The sequence below is a fragment of the Dreissena polymorpha genome, chromosome 16 (genome assembly GCF_020536995.1).
Source record: "Dreissena polymorpha isolate Duluth1 chromosome 16, UMN_Dpol_1.0, whole genome shotgun sequence".
Lineage (NCBI taxonomy): Eukaryota > Metazoa > Mollusca > Bivalvia > Myida > Dreissenidae > Dreissena > Dreissena polymorpha.
Window position 1 is genome coordinate 17,873,233 of NC_068370.1, and position 27,367 is coordinate 17,900,599.

At 36.8% G+C, this 27,367-nt stretch overlaps 1 protein-coding gene across 1 annotated transcript in view; it reads right to left on the reverse strand.

The window, feature by feature from the left end:
- LOC127861476 (nucleoprotein TPR-like) overlaps nucleotides 1-27,367 on the reverse strand; it is a 139,975-nt gene that overhangs the window by 49,957 nt on the left and 62,651 nt on the right. The window contains exons 27-40 of the mRNA XM_052399975.1: nucleotides 25,591-25,645; nucleotides 24,796-24,893; nucleotides 22,518-22,619; nucleotides 21,540-21,725; nucleotides 20,106-20,216; nucleotides 19,228-19,370; nucleotides 15,357-15,504; nucleotides 14,640-14,777; nucleotides 13,111-13,295; nucleotides 11,557-11,619; nucleotides 11,234-11,275; nucleotides 10,192-10,233; nucleotides 9,014-9,092; nucleotides 4,592-4,702 (exon numbers count right to left, since the gene is read on the reverse strand). Of these exons, the coding sequence (XP_052255935.1) occupies nucleotides 4,592-4,702; nucleotides 9,014-9,092; nucleotides 10,192-10,233; nucleotides 11,234-11,275; nucleotides 11,557-11,619; nucleotides 13,111-13,295; nucleotides 14,640-14,777; nucleotides 15,357-15,504; nucleotides 19,228-19,370; nucleotides 20,106-20,216; nucleotides 21,540-21,725; nucleotides 22,518-22,619; nucleotides 24,796-24,893; nucleotides 25,591-25,645 (1,503 nt within the window). The remainder of the gene's footprint in view (nucleotides 1-4,591; nucleotides 4,703-9,013; nucleotides 9,093-10,191; nucleotides 10,234-11,233; nucleotides 11,276-11,556; nucleotides 11,620-13,110; nucleotides 13,296-14,639; nucleotides 14,778-15,356; nucleotides 15,505-19,227; nucleotides 19,371-20,105; nucleotides 20,217-21,539; nucleotides 21,726-22,517; nucleotides 22,620-24,795; nucleotides 24,894-25,590; nucleotides 25,646-27,367) is intronic.

Consider the following 27,367-nt stretch of genomic DNA (forward strand, 5'->3'; position numbering starts at 1 on the left):
ACATGTATACTGATTTTATGGCATTTTGTTGGCAAACGCTTTGAATGAGCGACAACACTTGTAAGCAGTCATATCTGTACCTGCAGTAAGATCATGCAGACGACGAGTGACGTAATTTCGATAAGCCTGTGATTTTATTGCAGTTTGTTGAATTAATTACGCACAAATGTTAATGTTTCGTTCGATTCTCAAATGAGCATTATTAAATTTGTAATCCGAAACACACTTCGGAATTTTAATGCTTACGCGACATTTACAAATACTAGCGTCAAATAAACAGTGCTTTATCCTTTGTCTCTATAAAAAGCACGCGAAAATTATGCAGACATGTAGAATGTCGCATGGAAAGTGTGGGTGTATTTTGTGTTGTATAAAACATGAACATCATGTCAGGCGATTTACGCGTGTTCAGTGTGAAAATAACGCCCCGATTGGACGTTATTTCATCACATTTTTAAACAGTAACAAATGTGCTACGAAGTTGCTATGCGGCTGTGGATACGCCCACGTGTTTCATGCAGATGACGCGACATGTACACAAAAGCAATTTGGTGCTCTTTTCTAACACGAAAAAAAAACACGTGGCTTGTATCTAGTAACGGAATTAGCAATGTTTAATTTGACGTTCATAGATCTAGTGTATTTCGGATAGGTATTCGAACTTAGCAATTTACGATATGAAGAAAAAATGCGTACCCAAAATGCTATATGTCTATATATATCGCTACATGTATACATGTCCAGGAAAATTGGCAAAAGTCCCAGAAAATTAAGCTCAATGTCCCGGAATTGGTCTGAAAATTTATGGCATGTATGGTATTCGTGTGACTTAGCCATTTGAATAAGTTTTTAGTTGACAAAGAATTATGCACTCCTGTTAAATCATGGTTATAGTAAATGGGTTGAGAATATTATCATATAACAAGGCTATTGTCAAGCAATATGGTCCCCTGCCAGCTCCACCATTGTCAGAAATTCCACCATTTTCAGAATTTTTTTTTGGATGCCATAGCAACCACAATTTTTGACGTAGGAACAAAATGAAATGACGTGCATAATGTCCATATTGCCATCTATCCATGTTGTAAGTTTCATGAAAAAATATTAAGAACTTTTAAAGTTATCGCAGGATCCAGAAAAGTGTGACGGACAGACAGACTGACAGACAGACCGGTAGGGGACAATAACTAGTTATGTCATTTTCTTTATTCAATATAAGACATATAATGTATAAATGTATATGATCATACAAAAGATGTGTTTGTCAGAAACACAATGCCCCCTATTGCGCTGCTTTCAAATAAAATTTCAATATATCATTTGGCAGGTTTAGAAATTAACTCCCTTTTAAAGCTTATTACTTCCCTTGGATTTTATTTTTTGACTATTGACCTTGAAGGATGACCCTGACCTTTCACCACTCAAAATGAGCATCTTCATGAGATATGCATGCATTCCAAATATCAAGTTGCTATCTTCAATATTGCAAAAGTTATGACCAATGTTAAAGTTTTCGGACGGACGCACAGACTGACAGACGGACTGACGGACAGTTCAACTGCTATATGCCAACCTACCGGGGGCATAAAAACAAAGTGATACCATGTAGCAGCAATAATGTTCAAACATGTTATACAAGTTATGCTAATATATACTATTTTGACCTTGTGGTTTCCTTTTGATTAAAAAAAAAAAGAAGGTTAATATGTATTGTTTTCTTTGGTCGTTTGTGATTTTTAAGAAAGAAAAACAACAGAATAATTATGAATAAGGATGAGTTGCATAATGTGGGTAGAAAGCATACTGGACTTGTTTATGAAAGTTTAATGTGTTTCCATTTTTGTTCAAATATATGAAGTGTATCATTGTTTAGGGCTATTTCTTTTTCAATTTGAATCTTCAGTTTTAAATAATTGATAAAACAGTTCATTGTAGGTTTTTGTTTTCTGTATTTCATGCTGAATATAAAATATCTTATTAATATAATTACGAAATTCACAGCGTTATTAACCTCTTGTATTTTGAAGGTTTTTACCTGTAAACTTATGTCTCAGAGAGATAGTTAATTCTTTTATTTTTAAGTTTATTCTTAATTGTTGTTTCTCTAGAAAGGTTGTCAATTGTTTCCATAGAGATTGAATATGTTTACACTCCCATAAAAGGTGTTCTATTGTTTTCAATGTGTTCACTACACATATCACATAGATTTGTGTTGGATAGGTTGCACTTAAAAAAGATATTTATTTGTAGATATGATTCTCTGGATGTATTTATATTGAATATTTCTCAGTGTGCTATCAGCAGTTGATTTATATGGCATGACAAATACTTGTTTCCAATTAAAAAAAATTTCTCCATGAAGGTTTTGCCATCTAGTTTGAGCTTTGGAGATTTCAGCAGGATTTTTAATTTGAAGTGTGTAAAATATTTTGTTCGTTTTGTTTTGCAGTTATGTTTTCTACGAAAGTTTTTTGAGTACATGGTGTGTTTTTTGTATTGGTAGCAGCTTTAGTATGTACTTTTGATCAATGTTTAGTACATCAGGAAATTACTTGTAGGTATTCCGTATATGTAGCATAAGTTTTCAAAAGAATAGAAGTCGTTTATTCTGTAGTTGTACAATTGATCTACATATTTTATGTTTTATTGAAACCAATCTTAAAAAAAAAACTGTTATTGTTAGTAGTTATATCTTTATTGTTCCATAAAATGATTTTACTGTTTATTTTAGTTTCTAAATTATGAGTAAGTTTACACCATGCCGATAGAACATTCGATAGAAATATGTTTTTGCCTTTTTGGTTGAAATTTCATCTAAGATATTATTGTCGATATTACATTCAACAGAAGCCGTCACCATAGGATGACTTATGCCCCCTATAAACGCTTGGTAGAAGTTATGAGCTTTTTTCGAAACCTAAACGCAGATTTCAAAACCTAAACGCGGGCCCTAAGTTCAAGGTCAAGGTCACAGGGGTCACAATTTGTGTGCGTATGGAAAGGCCTTGTCCATATACACATGCATGCCAAATATGAAATTGCTATCTGAAGCGACATAGACGTTATGAGCATTTTTCGAAATCTAAACGCAAATGTGACGGACAGATGGACGGACAGTCCGATCACTATATGCCCTCCTTCAGGGGCATAAAAATGTCTTAGAATATCAAAATAAATCAGAAAGCCACATAAACTAGAGAGCGGATACCTTGCTAAATCCTTGAAAAGCACTTAGTGACCCTGTGACCTAGTTTTTGACCCAGCATGACCCATATTCAAACTTGACCTAAATATTGTCTTTTGATACAACTTCTGACCAAGTTTGGTAAAGATCAGATGAAAACTAATTCAATTAGAGAGCGGACACCATGCTAAATCCTTTAAATGCACTTAGTGACCCCGTGACCTAGATTTTGACCCGGCATGACCCATATTTGAACTTGACCTAGATATTGTCTTGATACAACTTCTGACCAAGTTTGGTAAAGATCGGATGAAAACTATTTGATTTAGAGAGCGGACACGTAAAGTGTGACAGACTGACAGACAGACGGACAGTGCGAAAACTATATACCCCCTTTTCTTTGAAAGGGGGCATAAAAAGTAAGGAGTCACCATATGTTTTTAGAATTTTCTGGTAGAATAATTTCCATTTACTCGTATTGGTATTATCTAAATATCTTTTAACCCAACTGCATTTGATTGCATTCAGGAATGAATCTATGTCCGTTAGTCTGATCCCTCCATGGTAGTTATATCATGATGATACATGGAAATCGTTGTTGGATGAGAAAGTCAGCCATTATGGAACATTGAACTAGTGACCCCAATTTAAATAAAAGTCATCTACCGTCCTAGGCCGATGCACATGTGAATTATCAAGCCAAACTTTCAATTCGTTGACGAGTTATTGATTGCAAACGATGTTCACACTTATTGTGACAGTGACATTGACCTTTTACATAGTGACCCCAAGATCAATAGGGGTCATCTACTTACAAGGCCAATGCACATCGGAAGTATCAAGCCAAGTGGTCCCGCACAAGTTATTGAGCGGAAACACTTTTCAATCTTAGTGTTAGTGACCTTTGACCTAGTGACCCCAATTTCAATTTCTACTGGCAAATGCCAATGTACATGGGACGTATCAAGCAAATTGGTCAAGCCGTTCACAAGTTATTGATCTGAAACGAACTAGTCTACCAACATCCAGCAAAACAATATACCCCTTCTTCTTCGAAGGGGCATAATCAATTGAAACGTTACAAATCATTTTAACTTAAATATTCGTCATTTAATATATTTTAAAATTCAAGTGCAAATACCGGTGCTTTAAATGCCCACTTCCTCTTAACCAAAACCAATAAAAATTTTAGTCTCTTATACATTTGAAGATTATGTTAATTTCGAAAGTTATTTAATACATGTTTAATTAATGATATACTTCATACAAACACCAGAAAGCAAGCCTATATAATTTTATTTTTGTCATTTTCATGATGTGATAAAGTGTCACCATGCCCAGAAACAAACATATATACTAAATTACTGACAACAAAATTAGGAAAAAAAGGCAAAAAGGGAGCCCTACTTGTGCTGCAGCTTGAGCAGACTGCTCATTCTCTTTGCCAGCTTTGAACTCTTCAATCTCCTTCTGTAGCGTCTCTGCCTGGGTCTTGTAGCGTCTGCCCACGGCTCGCAGCTGTTATACACATACAGAATAGTAAGCCATTAGCTATCAGATATCTTCCTGTAAATAACCTTTTTCTAATAGGAATACAAACATGAGGGCTTGAATGGCTCAAAGACGCTCACCTGAGATACAAAGGCAATGAACTTTTATGTGCAGCCCAAGATATCATTAGAACAAATGTTCTTACCAAGTTTCATGAAGAATGAACATAAGTGTAACTTTTATAGTGCAAACAAGGTTTTAATATAGCCATATTAGGAAAATGATCCACCCCTTGGCGGCCATGTTTTTCAACCAACCAAACCCATTTTCGAACTAGTCAGAGATATTATTGGGACAATTCTTCTGACCAAGTTTCATGAAGACTGGACATTAAAGGGGCCTTTTCACAGATTTTGGCATTTTTTTAACTTATTCATTAAATGCTTTATATTGGTAAATGTAAACATTGGATCGTAAAAGCTCCAGTAAAAAATCAAGGAAAAAATTAAAAAAAGGAAAAGAACATTGCCCGGAGCAGGTTTCGAACCAGTGATCCCTGGAGTCCTGCCAGAGTCCTGAAGTAAAAACGCTTTAGCCTACTGAGCTATTCCGCCGAATACACATTCGTGACGTATTTTATACCTTATATAAGCAATCTTCGTAGTTTCACAAAATTTAACGACAAAAACAGAACTCTCCAAATTATTCAATCGTTTCGCGTTGCAACGCTTTATAATTTTTAGGTTTTAAAATCGTCAAAAGATGCATATAATGGCTATATTAGAGCGTGGTTAATGTTCAGTATTACTTTTTCCTCACAAATATCATAACTAAAACGAAAACTTACGAATCTGAAACAAATTTTTTTCAATTTTGTCAATTTACCAAAGCGTGAAAAGATCCCTTTAAATGTGACCTCCAGAGACTTAACAAGGTTTTACTACAACCATATATAGCCATGTCAGGAAATATGCACCGCCCCCAGGTGGCCATGATTTTCAAGCAACTGGAACCATGTTTGAACTCATCCAAGATATCCTTTGGACAAGTTTTCTGACCAAGTTTCATGTAAATCGGACAATAAATGTGGCCTCTAGATTGTAAAAAAGGTTTTACTATAGCCGTATAAGAAAAATGCCCCGCCCAAGATATCATTGGGACAAATGTTCTGACAAAGTTTCATGAAGATTGGACAATAAATGTGACTTTTAGAGTGTTAACAAGTTTTTACAATAGCCATATAAGGAAAAATGCCCTGCCCCATGGTGGCCATGTTTTTCAACCAACAGGAACCATTTTCGAACTCAACCAAGATATCATTAAATCCTCTGACCAAGTTTCATGAAAATCAGAAAATAAATGTGGCCTCTATAGTGTTAACAAGATTTTACTAAAGCCATATAAGGAAAAATTCCCCGCCACTTGGTGGCCATGTTTTTTAAGCAACCGGAACCATTTTCCAACTCATCTAAGATATCATTAAGACATATCTTTTGACAAAGTTTCATGATGATTGGTCAATAAATGTGGCCTCTAGAGTGTTAACAAGGTTTTATAACAGCCATATAAGGAACCAGAGTTGTGTTTGTCAGAAACACAATGCCCCCTATTGCGCCACTTTGAAATAACATTTCAATATATCATTTGGCAGGTTTAGAAATTATCTCCCTTTTAAAGCTTATTACTACTCTTGGATTGTATTTTTTGACTTTTGACCTTAAAGGATGACCTTGATCTTTCACCACTCAAAATGTGCAGCTTAATGAGATACACATGCATGCCAAATATCAAGTTGCTATCTTCAATATTGCAAGTTATGGCCAATGTTAAAGTTTTTGGATGGACACACAGACAGACAGACAGACAGACAAACGGGCTGACAGTTCAAATATCTTCTGACAGAATTTCATGATGATCAGACAATAACAAGCGAAGTGTTTGTCAAACACTATGTCCCCATATATTTGACCTTTGACCTTGAAGAATGGCCTTGACCTTTTACCACTCACAATGTGCAGCTCCATGAGATACACATGCATACCAAATATCAAGTTGCTATCTTCAATATTGCAAAAGTGTACATTAAATTAGCGATTTTGACCCATATATTTGACCTTTGACCTTGAAGGATGACCTTGACCTTTCACCACTCAATATGTGCAGCTCTATGAGATACACATGCATGTCAAATATGAAGTTGCTTCAATATTGCAAACCTTATTGCAAATGTTAAAGTTTGCACAAACAAACACACAAACCAACAAACCAACCAACAGACAGGGCAAAAACAATATGCCCCCACTATAGTGGTGGGGGACATGCAAATGGCCTCTAGAGTGTTAACAAGGCAAATGTTGACGCATCACAAAGCATTACGCACGACGGACAAAAGGCGATCACAAAAGCTCACTATGAGCACATTGTGCTCAGCGAGCTAAAAACAAGAGCTGCATTTGTGAAACACTATGCCCCCTACTGCGCTTTGAAGTCCAACAACAGCTATTTAAGAAAAAACAAGGCCCATTAAAGTCAGCCCAAAATCAATGGACCAAAACGAAACTCACACTTCATCTGTAAGTCATGTAGGTAGACTCAAATTCCAATGTAGGTAGACTCAAACAGCTAAATATCTGAAAGCTTTGCGTAAAAAAACTACGAAAAAAGGTTATACTACAGATAATTTCTAAGTCTAAAGCTCATAACTTCGCAAAAAATCTACAGACCCGCGCTAATTTCACACTTCATCTGCAGTTTAGGGCATGTATGTAGACTTGCATACAAAAAATCAGCTTAATACCTTAAGCATTGTGCAAAAAACATCCGGAAAACAGAAAAATATTACTTCTGTTGTCAAAAACTACCTGTACCTGCGAAATGATACATCACAAAAGCTGTCAGAGGACAGCGCATTCGACTATTCACGTGCTTGACAGTGTAATGTAAGCCATCATAAAGATATTGTTCATATTCAATAATTTATAAGACGATCTTTCAAAAATAAAAAAATAAAAAAATAAAATAAAAAAATTTGGGGGGGGGGGGAGGGTGAGAGGGGGGTATAATGTGGAGTGTGGTAATTTATTACATGATGCTTAAAATAAAAATGGGGGGTGGAGGGGTATAATGTGGGGTGTGGTAATTTATTACATGATGTTTAAAAAAAAAAAAATTGGGGGGAGGGGGGAGGGATTCTGGGTAGGTGCGTGGGGTATTGTTTGGGTGGAATCCATTGTGGTATTCAGGTAAGTGTTGTTTTGTCAAAGCAATAATAAAATGTGATCATAAATAAAGAAGTTATGGCAATTTAAGGATATTGTTCAATTATCTAAGCGTAAAAGGGGCCATAATTATGTCAAAATGCTTGATACAGTCGTCTGCTCTTGTTTATAGGTTGGGGTCATGTTGGTAAACAAGTATGCAACATATAAAAGCAATATGTCAAAGGATATAGGAAAAATTTGGGGTAGTACGCGAACTTTAACATATATTAATAATATGCATATTCTAAGTATAAAAGGGGCAATAATTATGACAAAATGCTTGATAGAGTTGTCTGCTCTTGTTTATAGGTTGGGGTGATGTTGGTAAACAAGAATGCAAAATATAAAAGCAAAATTGCAAGGGACAATGAAAATAAATGGGGTAGTACAAAAACTTTAACATTTCCTGCATATTCTAAGTGGAAAAGGGGCCATAATTATGACAAAATGCTTGATAGAGTTGTCTGCTCTTGTTTAAAGGTTGGGGTCATGTTGGTAAACAAGTATGCAAAACATGAAAGCAATATGTCAAGGGACAATGAAAATAATTGGGGTAGTACGACAACTTTAACATTTGCACGCTAATGCAGACGCTTACACTAACGGTAACGCAGACCGTTACGCCGACGCCGGGGTGAGTAGGATAGCTCCACTATATATATTTCATATATAATAGTAGAGCTAAAAATTATCATTCTTTAAAGCTTATTACTTTCCTTCAGATCAGTCAAAGGCCCTTTATCCTCTTCAAAAATCAACGGACCGGAAATAAATTTTACACTTAAACTGTAGGTCATGAAGGTGGACACACATAGCAGAAAAAAGCTCAATATCTTATAGCGTTGCGTAAAAAACCTCCGGAAACAGAATGCCTTGAGGACAGACGGAAAGACGGACAGTGTGACTGCTATATGCCAACCTACCGGGGCATAAATGTATAGGAAATGCTAGTTCAGAATAGTTTAAATTTGAGATACTACAGCAGCTTTATATCAGGTGATATAGATTAAAAGATAGAGTAAATGTATGTGTGTACCAGAACATTTTTATTTAGTTTCTATGCAACAGTCAATGTTACCTGATTTACAGTCTTCATTTTTTCTCCAGCATCTTTGTCTTTCTCGTCTACTGATGCCTTCAGTTTCTCAATTTCCCCACTACAAAATAAATATCATAAAAGGGTAAGTATTTAACTAATTCTTTATTACACAGCACAGCATTATATAGATTATTATGTTTATCGAGAAACATATTGTTAGACTAAACAAAAATCTATCGAGTAAGACCATCAGTTATTCACCACCAATCAATGCAGCCGTCTGATAGCTTTCCTTTCAATGTTTGCAATCATCTAAGTCTAGAAAGAAGACATGATATTATCAGACTTTTATCATTTCTGTCCAGTGCACAATGTCATATTGCTAGGCCAAATGTCAGACATATCTGTGTGTAGTTTTCAACAGGTTTGCATTTTAAAGTGTTATTATGGGCATCTAACAGTTTATAGGCATCTATCGCAACATCAGCATCAACATACTAAAACAATATCCCGGAAAAAGAAAGATAATGCATTTGAATATCAACCGTACTTTTGTTTGACAACTGGTCATGCATGTACGATGTGAACCTAAACTTAGTTTTAGTGCCTATTCGTTCATACGACACAAAGACACAATTTTGTTTTACGGATCATTTCGGCTTAGAGGACTGGGTGAGTCACGTAAGATATCGAATATAAAATATATTTTTATAAACAACTGGTAGCAAGATGAGTTGCAGATAATTGGTCAGTAACCACATTTTAACTAACTCTTTTGACCTGTTAATTCTTTTCAGCTCAATTCAACAGTGAAAAATGTCCATAATATCACATTAACATGTGTGCAGTGGCAATAGTTTCTAAAGTAACAAGAAATGTGTTTGTCAGAAACACTATGTCCCCTTCTGTGCCGCTTTGATTTAGTTTTTTTGACCTTTGACCTTGAAGGATGACCTTGACCTTTCACCACTCAAAATGTGCAGCTCCATGAAATACACATGCATGCCAAAGATGAAGTTGCTATCTTCAATATAGCAAAAGTTATTGCAAAATGTTAAAGTTGGCACAAACCAACAGACAGACCAACAGACAGAGCAAAAACAATATGTCCCCCACTATAGTGGTGGGGGACATAAAAATGGGAGGAAATGGCACAATAAACAGTAGGCATCCAAAAGTAGCCTTATACATGATATTTGTACAACATTTGCTTGTACCTTTGTCTAGTGTTCTCATCTTTGAGCTGTCCCAACTGACGTCTACAAAATATTGAAAATAATTTATATTAATGATGTTCAATGATACTTTTATTAAGGATATTTTATAAGGTATACAAAGAGAAGATGAAGGCGCATCTTCAAACCAGTTGCATTCAACATTCAACCACAATCTACAACTTGTTTTCTATTGATAAAAAAGGAATATGAGCGTGGGATATGCTTCAACAAACCATGGGAGATGCCTAATGTAGTAAAAGTAGTTTTAAAAAAACACAAGGGACAAAAATGTCACAAAACCAGGTTTTCAGTTTGAAAAACAAGTATGATAAAGGGAGACAACTCAAACTGAACTGATTGTTTATAATGTAAATTAACCCCCTTCGTTTCAGAATAAATCTATTTTAAGTCGTGGCGACCTTGACCTTGGAGATATTGACGTAATTCTTTCGTGCAACACACCGTCCAATGATGGTGAACAAATGTGCCAAATGATTTTAAAATCTCACAATGAATGAATGACATAGTTATGGCCCGGACAAGCTCATTTATGGCCATTTTTTACCTTTGAACTCAAAGTGTGACCTTGACCTTGGAGATATCGACGTAATTCTTTCGCCTGACACACCGTCTAATGATGGTGAACAAATGTGCAAAATGATTTTAAAATCTCACCCTGACACACCGTCTAATGATGGTGAACAAATGTGCAAAATGATTTTAAAATCTCACAGTGAATGGCATAGTTATGGCCCGGACAAGCTTATTTATGGCCATTTTTGACCTTTGAACTCAAAGTGTGACCTTGACCTTAGAGATATCGACGTAATTCTTTCGCGCAACACACAGTCTAATAATGGTGAACAAATGTGCCAAATGATTTTAAAATCTAAGAATTAACGACAAAGTTATGGCCCAGACAAGCTTGTTCTGCCCGTCTTCCAGACCGCCCGCCGACATTAGCCAATCTAATTACCAGTTTTTTCCTTCAGAAAAACTGGTTAAAAACACTAAACAAACAAACATAATTGTTGGCACTTACTGAAGTTTGGCCATCTCAAGACTTCCCTTGGTCAGATCAGTCCTACAAGAGCAGTTGTTAGGAGTTGAAAGAGACATTAACAACTGAATAATGGTAGGTATGGTAACACAAAAATCAATAATTATTCATCAAAGTTTAGTAGTATTTTTGGAAAATGTTAAGCAAGACTTGCTTATTACATCTCTAATTAATTTATCAGTCAAAAGCTTATTTTTGTCTATTTTTGAGAAACTATACAAACACTTCTCTAAATTTGTATTACAGTAGCATTGTATCTGTTTTCAGATATTGTTTGCCTTTTAAATTTCGCAACTATTCCTTACTTGACTTTATGTAGTTCCTCAGTAAGTGTGTTGTTTTTACTGCGGAATTCCTCTTTCTCTTGCCTGCATATGAAGAATACCATACATTTTTTTTTTTTTTTTTTTTTTTTTTATTCAATACCATACATTGCAACATGAAATTAAACCTTTCTTAGCAAATGAGTTTCAGGGCTTTTTTATAACTGCCACTTTACTGCAGTTAAGACATGCTGCTATGGATTTCTAACACAGCTACCTATAAGAAGGAAAAAACACTCCAGAAATGTCACAAATATGACTAATAAACCAGCATTTCTGTGTCAGCTGTGTAAATAACTGGGAATGAGATAAAGCCTACACATCTTCACTCCATGGTGAGGATATATATTATTTTATAATTTTTAAATTTTAATCACACAAACATGTAACATTTTATGTGGATGGACCAACCGTCACACCAAAAAACTACCAACCAAAATAGTGGGTAAAGTCAACCAGAATTTATAACAATAGCAAAGAGGAATATCCCCCCTCACCAATGCCATAATATGTTATCATGATGACATAGAATGTCCAATTTAAATAAAGGGCAAAACTTGAACATTTTAGTGTAAGACAATTAAAAATGCAAATAAACAAGGTCAAATACAAAGGAAAAATGCCTGCAAGCTTGAATATTGAATGCTGGTAAGTGCAAAACGCCTGCAGACATGTTTATGTACAGACAGACAGACTGACAGATGAAGGGACAGACAGACAGACAGAGAGACAGACAGACATGGTGGTTCTATAGCTTTATCCAACATTTGTCAAAAGCAAAGCAGTCATGTCCATGACTAAGTTTAAGGGTGTATAGTTCAGGAAATGTTGACTCAAATATTGTCTAGCACACTTTCATTTATCATTTAAGTTTCAATTAATTCTTTGAAACAAGAAACCGTCGGAGACGGGTGATGCTCCCCAAAGTTATTTTTTGTCACAATATTGCACTATATATTCAGATAAAAGGAAATGTCTTGAGGGCACAGTAGTTGGGGGGACAAGAATTTTTTTATAGAAAATTTCAAAGGGCCATAACTCTGTGAAAAATCATCCAACAAGAACCCGCTGATAATATGCAAATCTCCTCTTGGTAGTGAAGCTTCCCATAAAGTTTCATTGAATTCCGGTCATGAGTTGCTGAGAAATAGCCCGGACAAGAATTGCACTATATGAACAGTTAATGGAAAATTAATTTCAAAGGGCCATAACTCTGTGAAAAATCATCCGACTAGAACCTGCTGATAATATGAACATCTGCTCTTGGTAGTGAAGCTTCCCATAAAGTTTCATTGAATTCCGGTCATTAGTTGCTGAGAAATAGCCTGGACAAAAAATGTGCATGGACGGACACACCGGCAGACAGACCAAGTGGCGACTATATGCTCCCCCCCCCAAATAAATTTTTGGGGAGCATAAAAACGTGGATAGAATTTGCTTGACAAACTTATGCATAAAAACTGATTATTAACAGTAACTCCTATACAACAACTCCCTGAGTTGGCATAATAAACTGAAAACCATGACAACACCTACATAAGGCGCTTATGTTCTTCCGGATCGGTCTTGTGGGACTGCTCTATAAGCTGATTGGTGCGTGCTTTCCATCTTTCCATCTCTGCGTTGAGGGACATCTTGTCTGTGGTGAGGGCGTCACGCTGTGACTGAAGGTCACGTATATCGGCCTGCAGGGGGCGTATGATCTCTTCAAGCTTGCTCAACTGAAAGACAAAAACATATGATCGTTAATTAGCTTAATTACCTTTGGAAGTTGTAAACACTACAATTGATGTGAAGATGTTTCAGTCTCTTATTTTTCACAACGTTTATCTTCTTAACAGAGACCTTAAATCAGTCATGTTATATTTTTAATTTCCTTTCACTTTACTTTCAGGACATAGGGGATTCAGCAATACCATGACAATATCATGACAAAGATACATCTGTACAAATGTCCAAAAAAAAATAAAAAATTGCCAATCTGCAGCCCTTCAATCTGACCTTGGTCTCTGCCTCCATGACAATCTCGCCTTGACCTCTGTCTCTCCAACATTCACACCTTGACCTCTGCCTCCCAACAATCTCACCTTGACCTCTGCCTCCCCAACAATCTCACTTTTACCTCTGCCTCCCAACATTCTCACCTTGACCTCTGCTTCCCCAACAATCTCACATTGACCTTTGCCTCCCAAACAATCACACCTTGACCTCTGCCTCCCAAACAATTACACCTTGACCTCTGCCTCCCCAACAATCACACTTTGACCTCTGCCTCCCCAACAATCACACCTTGACCTCTGCCTCCCCAACAATCACACCTTGACCTCTGCCTCCCCAACAATCTCACCTTGACCTCTGCCTCCACAACAATCTCACCTTGACCTCTGCCTCCCAACAAATCTCACCTTGACCTCTGCCTCCCCAACATTCTCACCTTGACCTCTGCCTCCCCAACAATCTCACCTTGACTTCTGCCTCCCCAACAATCACACCTTGACCTCTGCCTCCTCAACAATCTCACCTTGACCTCTGCCTACCCAACAATCACACCTTGACCTCTGCCTCCCCAACAATCTCACCTTGACCTCTGCCTTCCTAACATTCTCACCTTGAACTCTGCCTCCCTAACATTCTCCCCTTGACCTCTGCCTCCCTGAATTCTCACCTTGACCTCTGCCTCCCTAACATTCTCCCCTTGACCTCTGCCTCCCTGAATTCTCTTGACCTCTGCCTCTCTAACATTCTCACCTTGACCTCTGCCTCCCTAACATTCTCACCTTGACCTCTGCCTCCCTAACATTCTCCCCTTGACCTCTGCCTCCCTGAATTCTCACTGTGACCTCTGCCTCCCTAACATTCTCACCTTGACCTCTGCCTCCCTAACATTCTCACCTTGACCTCTGCCTTCCTTACATTCTCACCTTGACCTCTGCCTCCCTAACATTTACCCCTTGACCTCTGTCTCCCTGAATTCTCACCTTGACCTTTGCCTCCGGGACATTCTCACCTTGACCTCTGCCTCCGGGACATTCTCCCCTTGACCTCTGCCTCCCCAACATTCTCACCTTTGCCTCGGCCTCTGCCTGTTTAGTCTGGAGCTGGTCCCGTTCCTCCCTCAGCAGCTTGTTGCTGTCATGCAGCAGGTTGTAGGACTCCACCCGGTGCATCAGCTCCGCATGCTGGGCAGCCGTCTGCAGGCCAGCCTACGCACAACAACTACATATAGCAGTCCGCACAGGTTCATCAGGGACTACACTAAGCTTTAATGGTATTTTATTTGAAGGAAGTCTCTTCATAGCAAAAAAAAGTTTATATAAAGTGCCGTCCCTGATAAGCCTGTGCAGACTGCACAGGCTAATGAAGGAAGACAGGCTAATCTAATTAATTCTTTCAATTAATCTTAAGACAATGCAACATAAAAAGAATTTCATATGTTTGATAGCGTTATATATGGCCATTTAACACATGCTGCATGTCATATAACAATCATTTAACCTCTGTGTAACAGACCTCTTGTAGGTTCCAGTAAATTCATTCAAGAGTGATCATATAAATAAATATTTTCAAAAATGGTGTAACAAAGATTTTCTGACATTACTAATGACATTATTGGTTACTTGACACAACCAAAGGTTTTCTTAAATTACCAAGCTAGCTTCCATGCCATAACAAAGGTCAACTTATTTTTCAAAATTCATTTGACGGTTCAAGGGTCACCCGACATTACCAATGTTATTTATGTTATCAAGGTTAACTAGGTTATGTGCAGATATGGGGCCTACTTGTGCCTGTTCCCGCTCATCAGCAAGCTGTGTGTTGACCGACTCCAGCTGACGCTCAAGTGCCTCACACCTCTGTTTTAGGCGTGAGCATTCTGTTTCCACAACGTCAAGCTTGCCTTCAGCTATCGACTTCTGCTTGCGAATGTACCTTCAATGCAAACAAACTTAATTGGATTACTTTCACAATCCCTGCTTGCTAAGAGGTGAGGAGTGTATTTTCTAAAAGTAAATAGCAAAAGTATGGAATAAACCCTTAAACATTTCTGATATCAAATTATGTAGGCTTTGATTCTCTTAATAAAACAAATGGAGAATGAGGGCTGAGGCTGTGGAAGCAGGGAATGCCTATAAAGAGGCACTCTAATGGGAAGTGGAGACAAATGATCCCCTCCCCCCAAAGGGCCTTGACACCCATCACTCAATCCTTTGATGACATATCTGACAGTAACAAATTTAATACTTAATGTCACAGTGACCTTGACCTTTAACTAGTGACCCCAATTTCAATAGGGGTCATCTTCTGTCAATGGCCAATGCACATGTGAAGTATCAAGCCAATCGGTAAATTCATTGACGAGTTATTGATTGGAAACAATTTTCACACTTATTGTGAGTGACCTTGACTTTTGGCATAGTGACCCCAATTTCAATAGGGGTCATCTACTGTCCAAGGCCAATGCACATGTGAAGTATCAAGCCAATGCGTCCATTCACTGCAGGTTATTGATCGGAAACAAACTGGTCTACTGACAGACAGATGGACCTACATCAGGCAAAACAATATACCCCTCTTCTTCAAAGGGGGGCATAATAATATAACAAAATGTGTTGTCTAAGGCTTCAAAGTCTAATTTATTTAATTGATCAATCTCTCCCCTATAAAATATTTATTAGATGATAAATACTGTGAAACCATTTATTTTCGACAGCACAAAATTTCGTCATTTTCATAAAAATGACGATTTCGTCAGCACTTAAATTTGCCGATTTCTGATTTTGAATTTTAAAAAAATGCGTCAGTCAATATCCGATTTGTGTGTAATACATATTCGCGATCAATCGCAGTTGCGAAAAATCGTGGTACGAATGCGGGAGCACACCTGAGAATCACTGCAGGAGGTAGGGCCTGTTTGTCACATGCCAATTAACTAGTTTTGTTTTCAAGGGACAGTAATGGACCCTCTTAATGTATGCCATTCACACGTTCATTGTTATGATTAGCGGACAAGTGGGATCGAATAACCGTTAACGAGTGTTTGTGACAACGAAGCCAATTGCCAATTAGTCTTATTCTATTATTATAATTGCCATACTGATAACAATCGTACCTTTATCGGCACCAATTAAGGAAGGTGCGAACAATATGGGTTATAACTAGTGTTAGGAAATTATTTTGTCACTTTTCAATAAAGTTTCAAGCGTTTTGCATCGTACATTTTTGATAATTTTAAGAACAGTAATTGGTATCAAATGTCACTGTTTTTTTTTTCAAATAAAATGCTTTTTTATTCTGATATCAACAAATTATAAACTCTGTGTGTGTTTGTTCTTAAAAAGTAAACTACCGGTATATAAATCAATAATGTCAATTATTTAAAAATAAATAAATTGATACATATAAAATAGTAATAAGTGTGGTTATGGGCAAACAATCAAACAACAAACAGCAATAAAAATATTCTTTATTAATTTGTGATAAATACGCATGTTGATTACACATCGTCATCTTTTCATTTGGTTTATTGTCTTTCATCGGCATTCGCTGCGTGATGGCTAATATGCAACACCCCTGAAAAACACAATGCACCTAATGGGTAATAAAGTTATAAACAATTAGCGCTAATTCATTACCATTCTACATAAACGAAGTCAACGCATTCGATACAGCTGTACTGCACACGTGTTTTAAAGAAGTGTAACGTGTCAGTTAAGTACCTTGTGTAATCTACATCCCTTTGTGTCAAAACCGGATTAATCTTGATTATAAAACAGCAGTGAATGTGTGCATGGACTATGTTGGAATTTAATGCCTAATGTATACGGTAAAGTTTTAAAATATTGTTCAACTTAGTGTTTGTTTTTGTTCAAACATAGAGCATGATTGTTCGTTAGGATCTTAAATTTGCCGATCAGTCGACTGATGAATTTATGAAAATTAATGCCTGACGATTAATAATGGTTTCACAGTAGATGATTTGTTTAATGAAGTCAATTCCATAATTGTGTAGACTGTGACCCCTGGATAACTACATCAGTTGGTATGATATCATGTTGATTATGTAATTGCCATGTGTAATCTTTAAATAAGGATTGAACTGTATACATTCTGATCACAAAGAGGTCAGGTGTTCATACAAGACAATGATAAATTAATTTATTAATCAAGGTTTGTCAGCAGTACATTGACTACCAGTTTCACTTAAAGAACACTAGCCTAAATTGCATTGTTTCTATTGTTTCTCATCAATGTAACTTCATTTATATAATGACACTCACCATGATGCTTTATGTAGAAGTTAACTTTGTTTATTAACAAGAGCTGTCAGAGGACAGCGGGCTCGACTATTCGAGTGCTTGACAGTATAACGTAAGCTATCAAGGGGAAATTGTTCATATTCGATAATTTATTAGACGATCTTTCAAAAATAAAAAAAGGAAAAAAAAAAAAAAAAATTGGGGGGGTAGGGGGGTGAGAGGGGGGTATAATGTGGGATGTGGTAATTTCTAAGATGATGTTAAAAAAAAAAAATTGGGGGGGGGGGGAGGTTGGGGGGGGGAGGGATTCTGGGTAGGGTCGTGGGGTAATGTTTGGGTGGAATCCATTGTGGCATTCAGGTAAGTGTTGTTTTGTCAAAGTAATAATAAAATGTGATCATAAATAAAAAAGTTATGGCAATTTAAGCAAAATGTTCAATTATCTAAATGTAAAAGGGGCCATAATTATGTCAAAATGCTTGATACAGTGGTCTGCTCTTGTTTATAGGTTGGGGTCATGTTGGCAAACAAGTATGCAACATATAAAAGCAATATGTCAAAGGATATAGGAAATATTTGGGGTAGTACGCAAACTTTAACATAGATTTATCAATAATATGCATATTCTAAGTAAAAAAAGGGGCAATAATTATGACAAAATGCTTGATAGAGTTGTCTGCTCTTGTTTAAAGGTTGGGTTGATGTTGGTAAACAAGTATGCAAAATATGAAAGCAATACGACAAGGGACAATGAAAATAAATGGGGTAGTACGAAAACTTTAACATTTGCTGCATATTCCAAGTGGAAAAGGGGCCATAATTATGACAAAATGCTTGATAGAGTTGTCTGCTCTTGTTTATAGGTTGGGGTCATGTTGGTAAACAAGTATGCAAAATATGAAAGCAATATGTCAATGGACAATGAAAATAATTGGGGTAGTACGAAAACTTTAACATTTGCACGCTAACACTAATGCCGACGTGAGTAGGATAGCTCCACTATATATATTTCATATATAATAGTCAAGCTAAAAATTAATTTAATGATAAGTTGTATATAATTTACATTACATGACAGCTATATATATGCAAACAGTAGTTATACTCTAGAACATTTAGAACTGCACATTTCTAGATTTGATTTGGACTCATCATTAAATAAGTATGTCGTGAGAATTGCTAACATTTGGAATTTAACACTTGTCTGTTCTATTATTGACAAAGAAATTAAATAACATTAAAAAAAAGCTTTTGTTTTTGACATCTAACAACAATCATGTTGGATTATATTAAGTATCTGATTCAAGTAAGCATACACAACTATGCATTAACAATCATGTTCATGAACCATTCACACGTTTGTGCTGTCTTGTTCTCCTCTTCACAGTGCCTGTACCTGTTCACTTCCAGCAGCTGCTCCACAGACTTGGCGCTATCATCATCAAGGGCTGCTGCGGTTGCTGTGGTTGTGGAGGAGCCTGGTTTGGGCCTGGGACTGAACACAGCCTTCTCCTGGGCCGAGATCACCTGACTGCTCAACTGCAGACATACACCGTGTACACTTACATTAGCCTGTGTCTTGGAAAACTGGGCTTAACTCGTGTGTGTAAAGTGTCATCCCAGATTAGCCTGTGCGAGCAACACTTTCCGCTTAAATCGTATTTTTTGTTACAATGACGTTTCTTCTTAGCAAATATCAAGTTAATGCAGAAAGTGTCATCCCAGATTAGCCTGTACTGGCTCCGAGACGACACTTTACTCACACTCATTACGCCCAGTATTCTCAGTATAACGCAGCTCAACAAGGCTATTGTCAAGCAATATGGTCCCCTACCGGCTCCACCATTGTCAGAAATTCCACCATTTTCAGAATTGTTTTTTTTTTTTGGTTGCCATAGCAACCACAATTTTTGACGTAGGAACAAAATGAAATGATGTGCATAATGTCCATATTGCCATCTATCCATGTTGCAAGTTTCATGAAAAAATATTAAGAACTTTTAAACTTATCGCAGGATCCAGAAAAGTGTGACGGACAGACAGACTGACAGTCAGACAGACAGACAGACAGACAGACAGACAGACAGACAGAGCGCAAACCATAAGTCCCCTCCGGTAAAACCGGTAGGGGACAATTAAACTGTGGACACAACAGAAAAGTATGAAGGATGATGACTAAGCATCTTCGTAAAAACTAGAATCAATTACAGAAGTTATCAAGCATTGGATAGGTAATATAAAACTAATTAGATATTCCAAGTCAGTCCACTGTACCTTGTTCATCTGCTGGTGTAGGGCGCGTGTTTCCTGCAGCGTATCTTCAAGACGGGAGGCCATCTTGTTTTTCTCCTCTGTCAGCATCTCCTCACGCAGTTTGGAGGAACGCTGACCAAATGCAGGCAATATTTATATAAAGAATGATGTTAATTTGTGTTTAAAGCAAACAAATGCAAATAATTTGTCCCAATCATGGTTATGGGCATATAATGATCCCCAAGGTCTTAAAGAAAAATTAGGGCAAATTTCATGCAAGTGTCATGCAATTTGATGTCTATGTGTTGTTAAACAAGAGTTCCAAATGCCCTAGTAGCACTAACCTAAGATCACATGGAACTAAACAATTCTTATTGATAAATTTAATAAGGTTTCACAAAAGAATAATTACTCCAACACATAACAGCCATGTTTTTGAACAAATCATATTTTAATTTTGGCACAGATATAATAACAAGACACTTTCAATTGTTCTGAAAACATTGCATGGGTGGGTAAAAAATGTGTTTTCCAAATGGTTTTATATAGCCTAAACAGAAAACTGTCCTCCTCGTGGCAACCATGTTTTGCAATTGGCAAAAACAATAGCTAACTATATGCAGAAATCATCAAAATGTTTAAGCAAGTTTCAAATAGATTGAAGCAATAATTTCTTCTTTATTGTTCGCAAGCCTTTTCTTCAATTTGAGCCAGTGACCTTTTATCCTGGTATGACCCACTTTCAAATTTGGCAGAGATACAATTTAGGAAGATGTTCTGACCAATTTTCACGGGGATTGGACACCAAAAGTGGCCTCTAGTGTTCACAAGCTTTTTCCTTAATTTGATCTAGTGGACTAGTTGATGACCACACATTTGCCAGTTTTGAACACTGCCAAGAAATCATTGGGACAAAAGTTCTGACAAAGTTTCATAAAAATGTGGTCTAAAGAGTATTTGCAAGCTGTTTCTTTATTTTAACCAAATGACATATATTTTCATCCAAGATGACCTTGTTTAAAACTTGGTTGAGATATTATTAAGACACACATTCTGACCAAGTTTCATGAAGATTGGGCAATAAATGTTGCCTCAAGAGTGTTCACAAGCTTTTTATGTATGTTACTCTAGTGACAGTTTTTTTTTATCTCCTGTAACTTTCCAACTCAGCCAAAACGGCAAGGCGAGATAAATATGAGCCTTGCTCTGTGAAAATGGGTTTTATGCATGAGCATAAAGTGTCGTCTCAGATAACCCTACGCAGTCTACACAGGCTAATCAGGGACAACACTTTCAGATTGTATGGTACTTTTTAATTAGAAAGAAAGTCTCTTCATAGCAAAAATCGAGTTTGAGACAAAGTGCCTTCCCTGAATCTGGAAAAAAACTGTATGCACATGAATTTAACCCGTTTTCACATGGGCCTGGGTTATAATACACACACATATTACTCACCTCGAGTTCTGTCAGTCTCTGCCCAGTGGTTCTACACTCCTCCTCCTTGGCATTGAGTTGCGAGTTGAAGCCCTCTAGTTTCCTCTTGAGTGCTGTGAGGGCCTCCACGTCTGCAGCGTGCAACATGAGCTCCCTCTCGTACTTGTCCTGGGCCTCACGGGCATTGCACGTCTGCTGATCACATTCCTGAACAACAAATCATTACATGAGCCCCATCATACGAAATCTGAGCTTAACCCATTTATGCCTAGTGGACTCTCCCATTCTTCTAATTTGGATCAATTTATTTCCAAAATTAGGGATGTCTAGTATATTTATTTCTATATTTAGAATATTTCTTACAGAAATTCCTTTAAGCAAACAGCGCTGACCCTCATCTGGGTCTACGCTGTTTGCCAATGCCTTTTTTCTAGACACTAGGCATAAATGAGTTAATGCATGTGCTTAAAGTACCATCCCAGCTAAGCCTAGGCAGTCTGCACAGGCATATCCTTGGCAACACTTTCAGCTTTTATATAATTTTTCGTTTAAAGGAGGTCTCTTCAAAATGCCACTCCAGTGGCTAAAAGTGTTGTTCCTGATCAGCCTGCGCGGACTGCACACTCTTTAAGTCCAGATTTCCCACAACAAGGCTCATATTAGCAATCATGGTCAAATTCTGTATGCAATATGTTATCTCCTTTTATAGGATTCCAAATTATCAGCTCGTTTTTGATAAATTTATTCCTGATCAATTGAGCTCAAGTAACAGGACATGTTCAATCTTTATAATATTATCCATTTCAAACGATGACTTCTACATTAAAAAGCATTCTCAGGCTGTGTCTACCCTCTTCTAGTTATTCCATTTCCCTGTATATAGTGTTCTATATTTTTTGCATCTGTAACAAAGAGTTTGAAAATGTTCATTTGAACAATCTGTAAAAAAATAATTTTGAAAAGGCATCAACTGAAAACAACTCCAACTGCCACGCGGACCTGTTTAGCAGACATCTCTATGGCGATGGCAGTCTCTCTCCTCTCATTGGACTCCTGCAATTCATTCTCCAGCTCCGCAAGCTTTGTTCTCAACTCAGCATTCTGCATGAAAATCAAATGCAACACCTATCATATGTAATATATGAGGCAAGATATGAAAATAGGTAACTTTTAAATTGAGGAATGATGAATGTGTTTATTAAGTGCCTACAAAATGATGGGGCTAATTCGTTCTATATGTTGTAAAATAAACCCCAAAAACATTTTAACAGCAATTTCAATAATTTAATCCAATCATTAAAAAATAAATTGAAATGTTTCAAGATAAAGACTGCAATCTAAATTACAATGAACCCTTGATTTTATGTACGATGCCCATATAACAGATTACCTTAAATACTCTAAGTTTTCGGATACTTAAAAATAATAATTTTATTCATGTCCCAAAAATTTAGGTAGGAAAATATTAAACAAGAGCACCGCATAAGGGGTGCCACGCTCGGCTGCGAAAGCTTGTCAGAATTTTTTTTTTTTAGAGGTCACAGTGACCTTGACCTTTGACCTAGTGACCCAACAAGAGATGTGTTTGTCAGAAACACAATGCTCCCTACTGCGCCGCATTGAAATAACATTTCTATTTATCATTTGGCAGGTATAGAAATCATCTATAGTGACCTTGACCTTTGACCTAGTGACCCAACAAGAGATGTGTTTGTCAGAAACACAATGCCCCCTACTGCGCCGCATTGAAATAACATTTCTATTTATCATTTGGCAGGTATAGAAATCATCTCCCTTTAAAGGTTATTTTCCCTTGAATTTTGCCCAATCCAACCGGGGTGGGGGTGGGGAGGGTCTCACAGTCAATTATGACCATGTCAGACATCACTGACAACCAAGGCCTGTGGTTTATCAAAGAGATCATAGCCAGAGTTGATCATGTATCTATGGACATAAGTCCACAGGTATGTAATTAACATCAAAGGAATTATAATCATATCATTAAAAAAAAACTTTGACAAATCAATCATTTGGGTTATAAATAATCAAAATAATAAATCTGTACAGTATCTGTGAAAAGAACTTCAATTCTTGGTAAGGAAATATATAATATGAGATTTATAATTGTATAAATTACTTCCCTTGAAAATAATTGTCTGTAACAAATCTCTATTTTTAGTAGCAAATAATTAAAAGCCACTACCCTGACTGTAGATTCACCACTCAAAATGTGCAGCTCCATGAGATACACATGCATGCCAAATATATAAAGTGGCCATGTTCAATATTGAATAATTTTTTCCCTTTTTAAAGCTTATTTCTTCCCTTAAATCTGTATTTTTTACCATAGACCGTAAAAGATGACCTTGACCTTGTCCTTTTACCATGATGTGTTTGTCAGAAACACAATGCCGCCTACTGCGCCGCTTTGATTTATTTAACAAAAATATATACGTGGGCAGGTCAGAAAACCATGTCCATTTAAAGCTTATTACTTCCCTTGACTTTGTTTTTTTAAGACCCTAGACCTTAAAGAATGATGTTCACCTTGAAATTTTACCACTCAAAATGTGAAGCTCCATGAGATACACATGCATGCCAAATCTTCAATATTTTTAAAGTTATGGCCAACGTTAAGGTTTTAGCACGACGCCTATGGCGGACGACGAGCTGGCTATGACAATCTTGGGTATTCTCCGAAAACAGCCTCGCTAAAAATAACAGGTGTCCAAAAATTTACAGACAATCATTAAATGTCTGAAAACAATAATTATATTGAAAAAAAACAACAGCAATAAATCAATGCACAATAGTGTTTCTGCTTTAAAATAAAAACATCTTTTTAAGCTTTGCTTACTCTTGTCTGAAATGATACCAAACAAAAAAGTAAAAACATTAAAAATACAGCTTTCTTAATAGGAAGATGTCATTTAAAATGATGTTTGGTGAAGCGATTGTTTTCTACCGATATACATCATTATTTACCCAATTACGCAAATGTTATGGTCCCTTGCCCTAAGGCATGCGTCTCTCAGGTTTTATGACCTTAATCAGTTTGTAAAACCCCATGATCAAAGTGTCACAAGATAAGCGAATACAGTGCCGAAATCTGGTAAAAAAGCGCTGTACAATATACTGTCCAAATATTTAGAGTCATTAATGATAGACGAAAACGCGCATTTCCGAAAATTAAGAGTCATGAAAAATAATTATTTTGGCCAAAAAACAGGGTGTCCGAAAACTTAGAGTGTTGGAAAACTTACGGTATCTCTCTTACCAGTTTATGACTGTCCTCATTTACTCTGAAGTTCTCTTCAAGCAATTTGTGTCTCTCGTCTTCCAAGGATTTGTTTTGTTGCTGCAAATGCTGGCACTCTACAAACCAGTCACAAGCAAACAGGTGAGAATGTAAACCATCTTAATACAAGTGGTCATAATCAAACATGTGACAATAAGAACCAGTCTAGCAGAAGTGATCAAAATTGAATAGATTGGGTGAGATTGGTAACCAGTTTAATGAAAATGCAATGGAACACAATTATTTAATATTTCATTTTAATCTGTACAAATACGTATTTTTTATATTTGTTTTGGTTTATTGCTTCTTCTGATAAATGGTTAATATGCAAGACAGAAACTTAACTGGTTATCACTACCATGAAAATAAAAATAAAAACAAGAGCACCGCAAAACGGGTGCCATGCTCGGATGCGAGTGCAGTTTTGAATAAATAAAAGCTTTTAAGAATTTTTTTATGGAGGTCACAGTGACCTTAACCTTTGACCTAGTGACCCAAAAATGGGTGTGGCATGTAGAATTCATCAAGGTGCAGCTACATATGAAGTTTCAAAGTTGTAGGTTGAAGCACTTGATTTTAGAGCCAATGTTCAAAACCTTGACAAAATGTTTATTTATTAAGCAAGGAGCGGACGGCGGATAACACGACGACGGACATGACACGACGAGCTGGCTATGACAATACCTCGGGTTTTCTCTGAAAACAGCCGAGCTAATAAGACACTTAAGTATGCAATGACAAAATAAATTTCACTCAATTTCAACAATGTCTTACTTTCTTCCGCTATTTTCAATTTCTGTTCTAATGTATCTTTGAAATCAGTAGAACTCTGAAAATAAAAATAAAACATACAAATAAACCATTTAACATTTCTATATTTATGTGACAATTATTACACAGAAAAGAGCTGTGATAAATGCATTCCAAGTCAAGAAGAGGGACATAAAAAAGGGACACAACAGGACGAAATTAAGCTTTATTATAGCTCCTACCAAACTAAATTGCTGATGGCAACCTATCAAGGCCATTGTCAGTAATGCTTGTTAGAATTATTAAATGCATTTTGACCTTTGACTTCCCCTGACAGGCCTTATCTACATGGTAAATATTTGTGGTAAATTTTTTTAACCCTTTACAACTTAGATATGTATTTTGACACATGTGTAGTCCCTAAGAAAGTTTTATTTAATTAAAGACCTTTCTTACTAAATTCAAGTTTTGAGGTCTTTATTTCCAACCCTTAGATACTGATGAGCAGCAAACAGCATAAAACCTGAACAGACTGCAAGTTACTCGCAGGCTGTTCTGGTTTTATGCTGCTTGCACATAGCCATGTTCACTTTGCTTCTGAGTGGCAAATAAAATAGCATAATGCACAATAAAGTTGCAGTCTGAACAAGCAGATTTATGGCTGTGATTGACCTCTTGATGTGACCTTGACTTTGGCAACATGTGGTGGCAATAAATTCATTTTGATAAAGACATGTGTTACATGTGACATGCCATCTCCTTCTGGTGGTCATTTGTGGTAAGTTATTTGTTAAATATCTTATGGTAAATGTCCAATCCAGACAGGCTGTGAATGCTCAATTGAAACGTTTGAACTCTTAAGTCTCACATTGACCTTTGAGGTAGGAAGACGGGTTTTACACGTGACAAATAATCTAATGGTGAATTTTTTATGTAAGATATTCTAAACTTGCATGATGAATGACAAATTTACAGTCCAGACAAGCTTTGACAAGAAAGGGCATATAAGCTCAAACACTTGACCATTAAGCCTGATATATGGAGCTTACAGCAAGCAGCCTTAACCAAAATAAACAAGTTGTGTTTGTGAAACACTATGTCCCCCCCATATATTTGACCTTTGACCTTGAAGGATGACCTTGACCCTTCACCACTCAAAATGTGCAGCTCCATGAGACACATGCATGCCAAATATCAAGTTGCTATCTTCAATATTGCAAAATTTGACCTTTGACCTTGACTTTGAAGGATGACCTGAACCTTTCACCACTCAAAATGTGCAGCCCTTCATGAGATACACATGCACGCCAAATAGCAAGTTGCTATCTGCAATATTGAAAAAATGTGTTTGTCAGAAACGCTATGTCCCCTTCTGCGCCGCTTTGGATTTTTTTTTTGACATTTGACCTTGAAGGATGACCTTGACCTTTCACCACTCAAAATGTGCGGCTCCATGAGATACACATCCATTCTAAATATCAAGTTGGTATCTTCAATATTGCCAAAGTATTCATAAAAGGAGTGAATTTGGCCACAAATACTTGACCTCTGACCTTGAAGGATGACCTTGACCTTTCACAACTCAAAATGTGCGGCTCCATGAGATAAACATGCATGCCAAATATCAAGTTGGTATCTTCAATATTGCCAAAGTATTCATAAAATGAGCGATTTTGGCCACGTATACTTGACCTCTGACCTTGAAGGATGACCTTGACCTTTCACCACTCAAAATGTGCGGCTCCATGAGATACACATGCATGCCAAATATCAAGTTGGTATCTTCAATATTGCCAAAGTA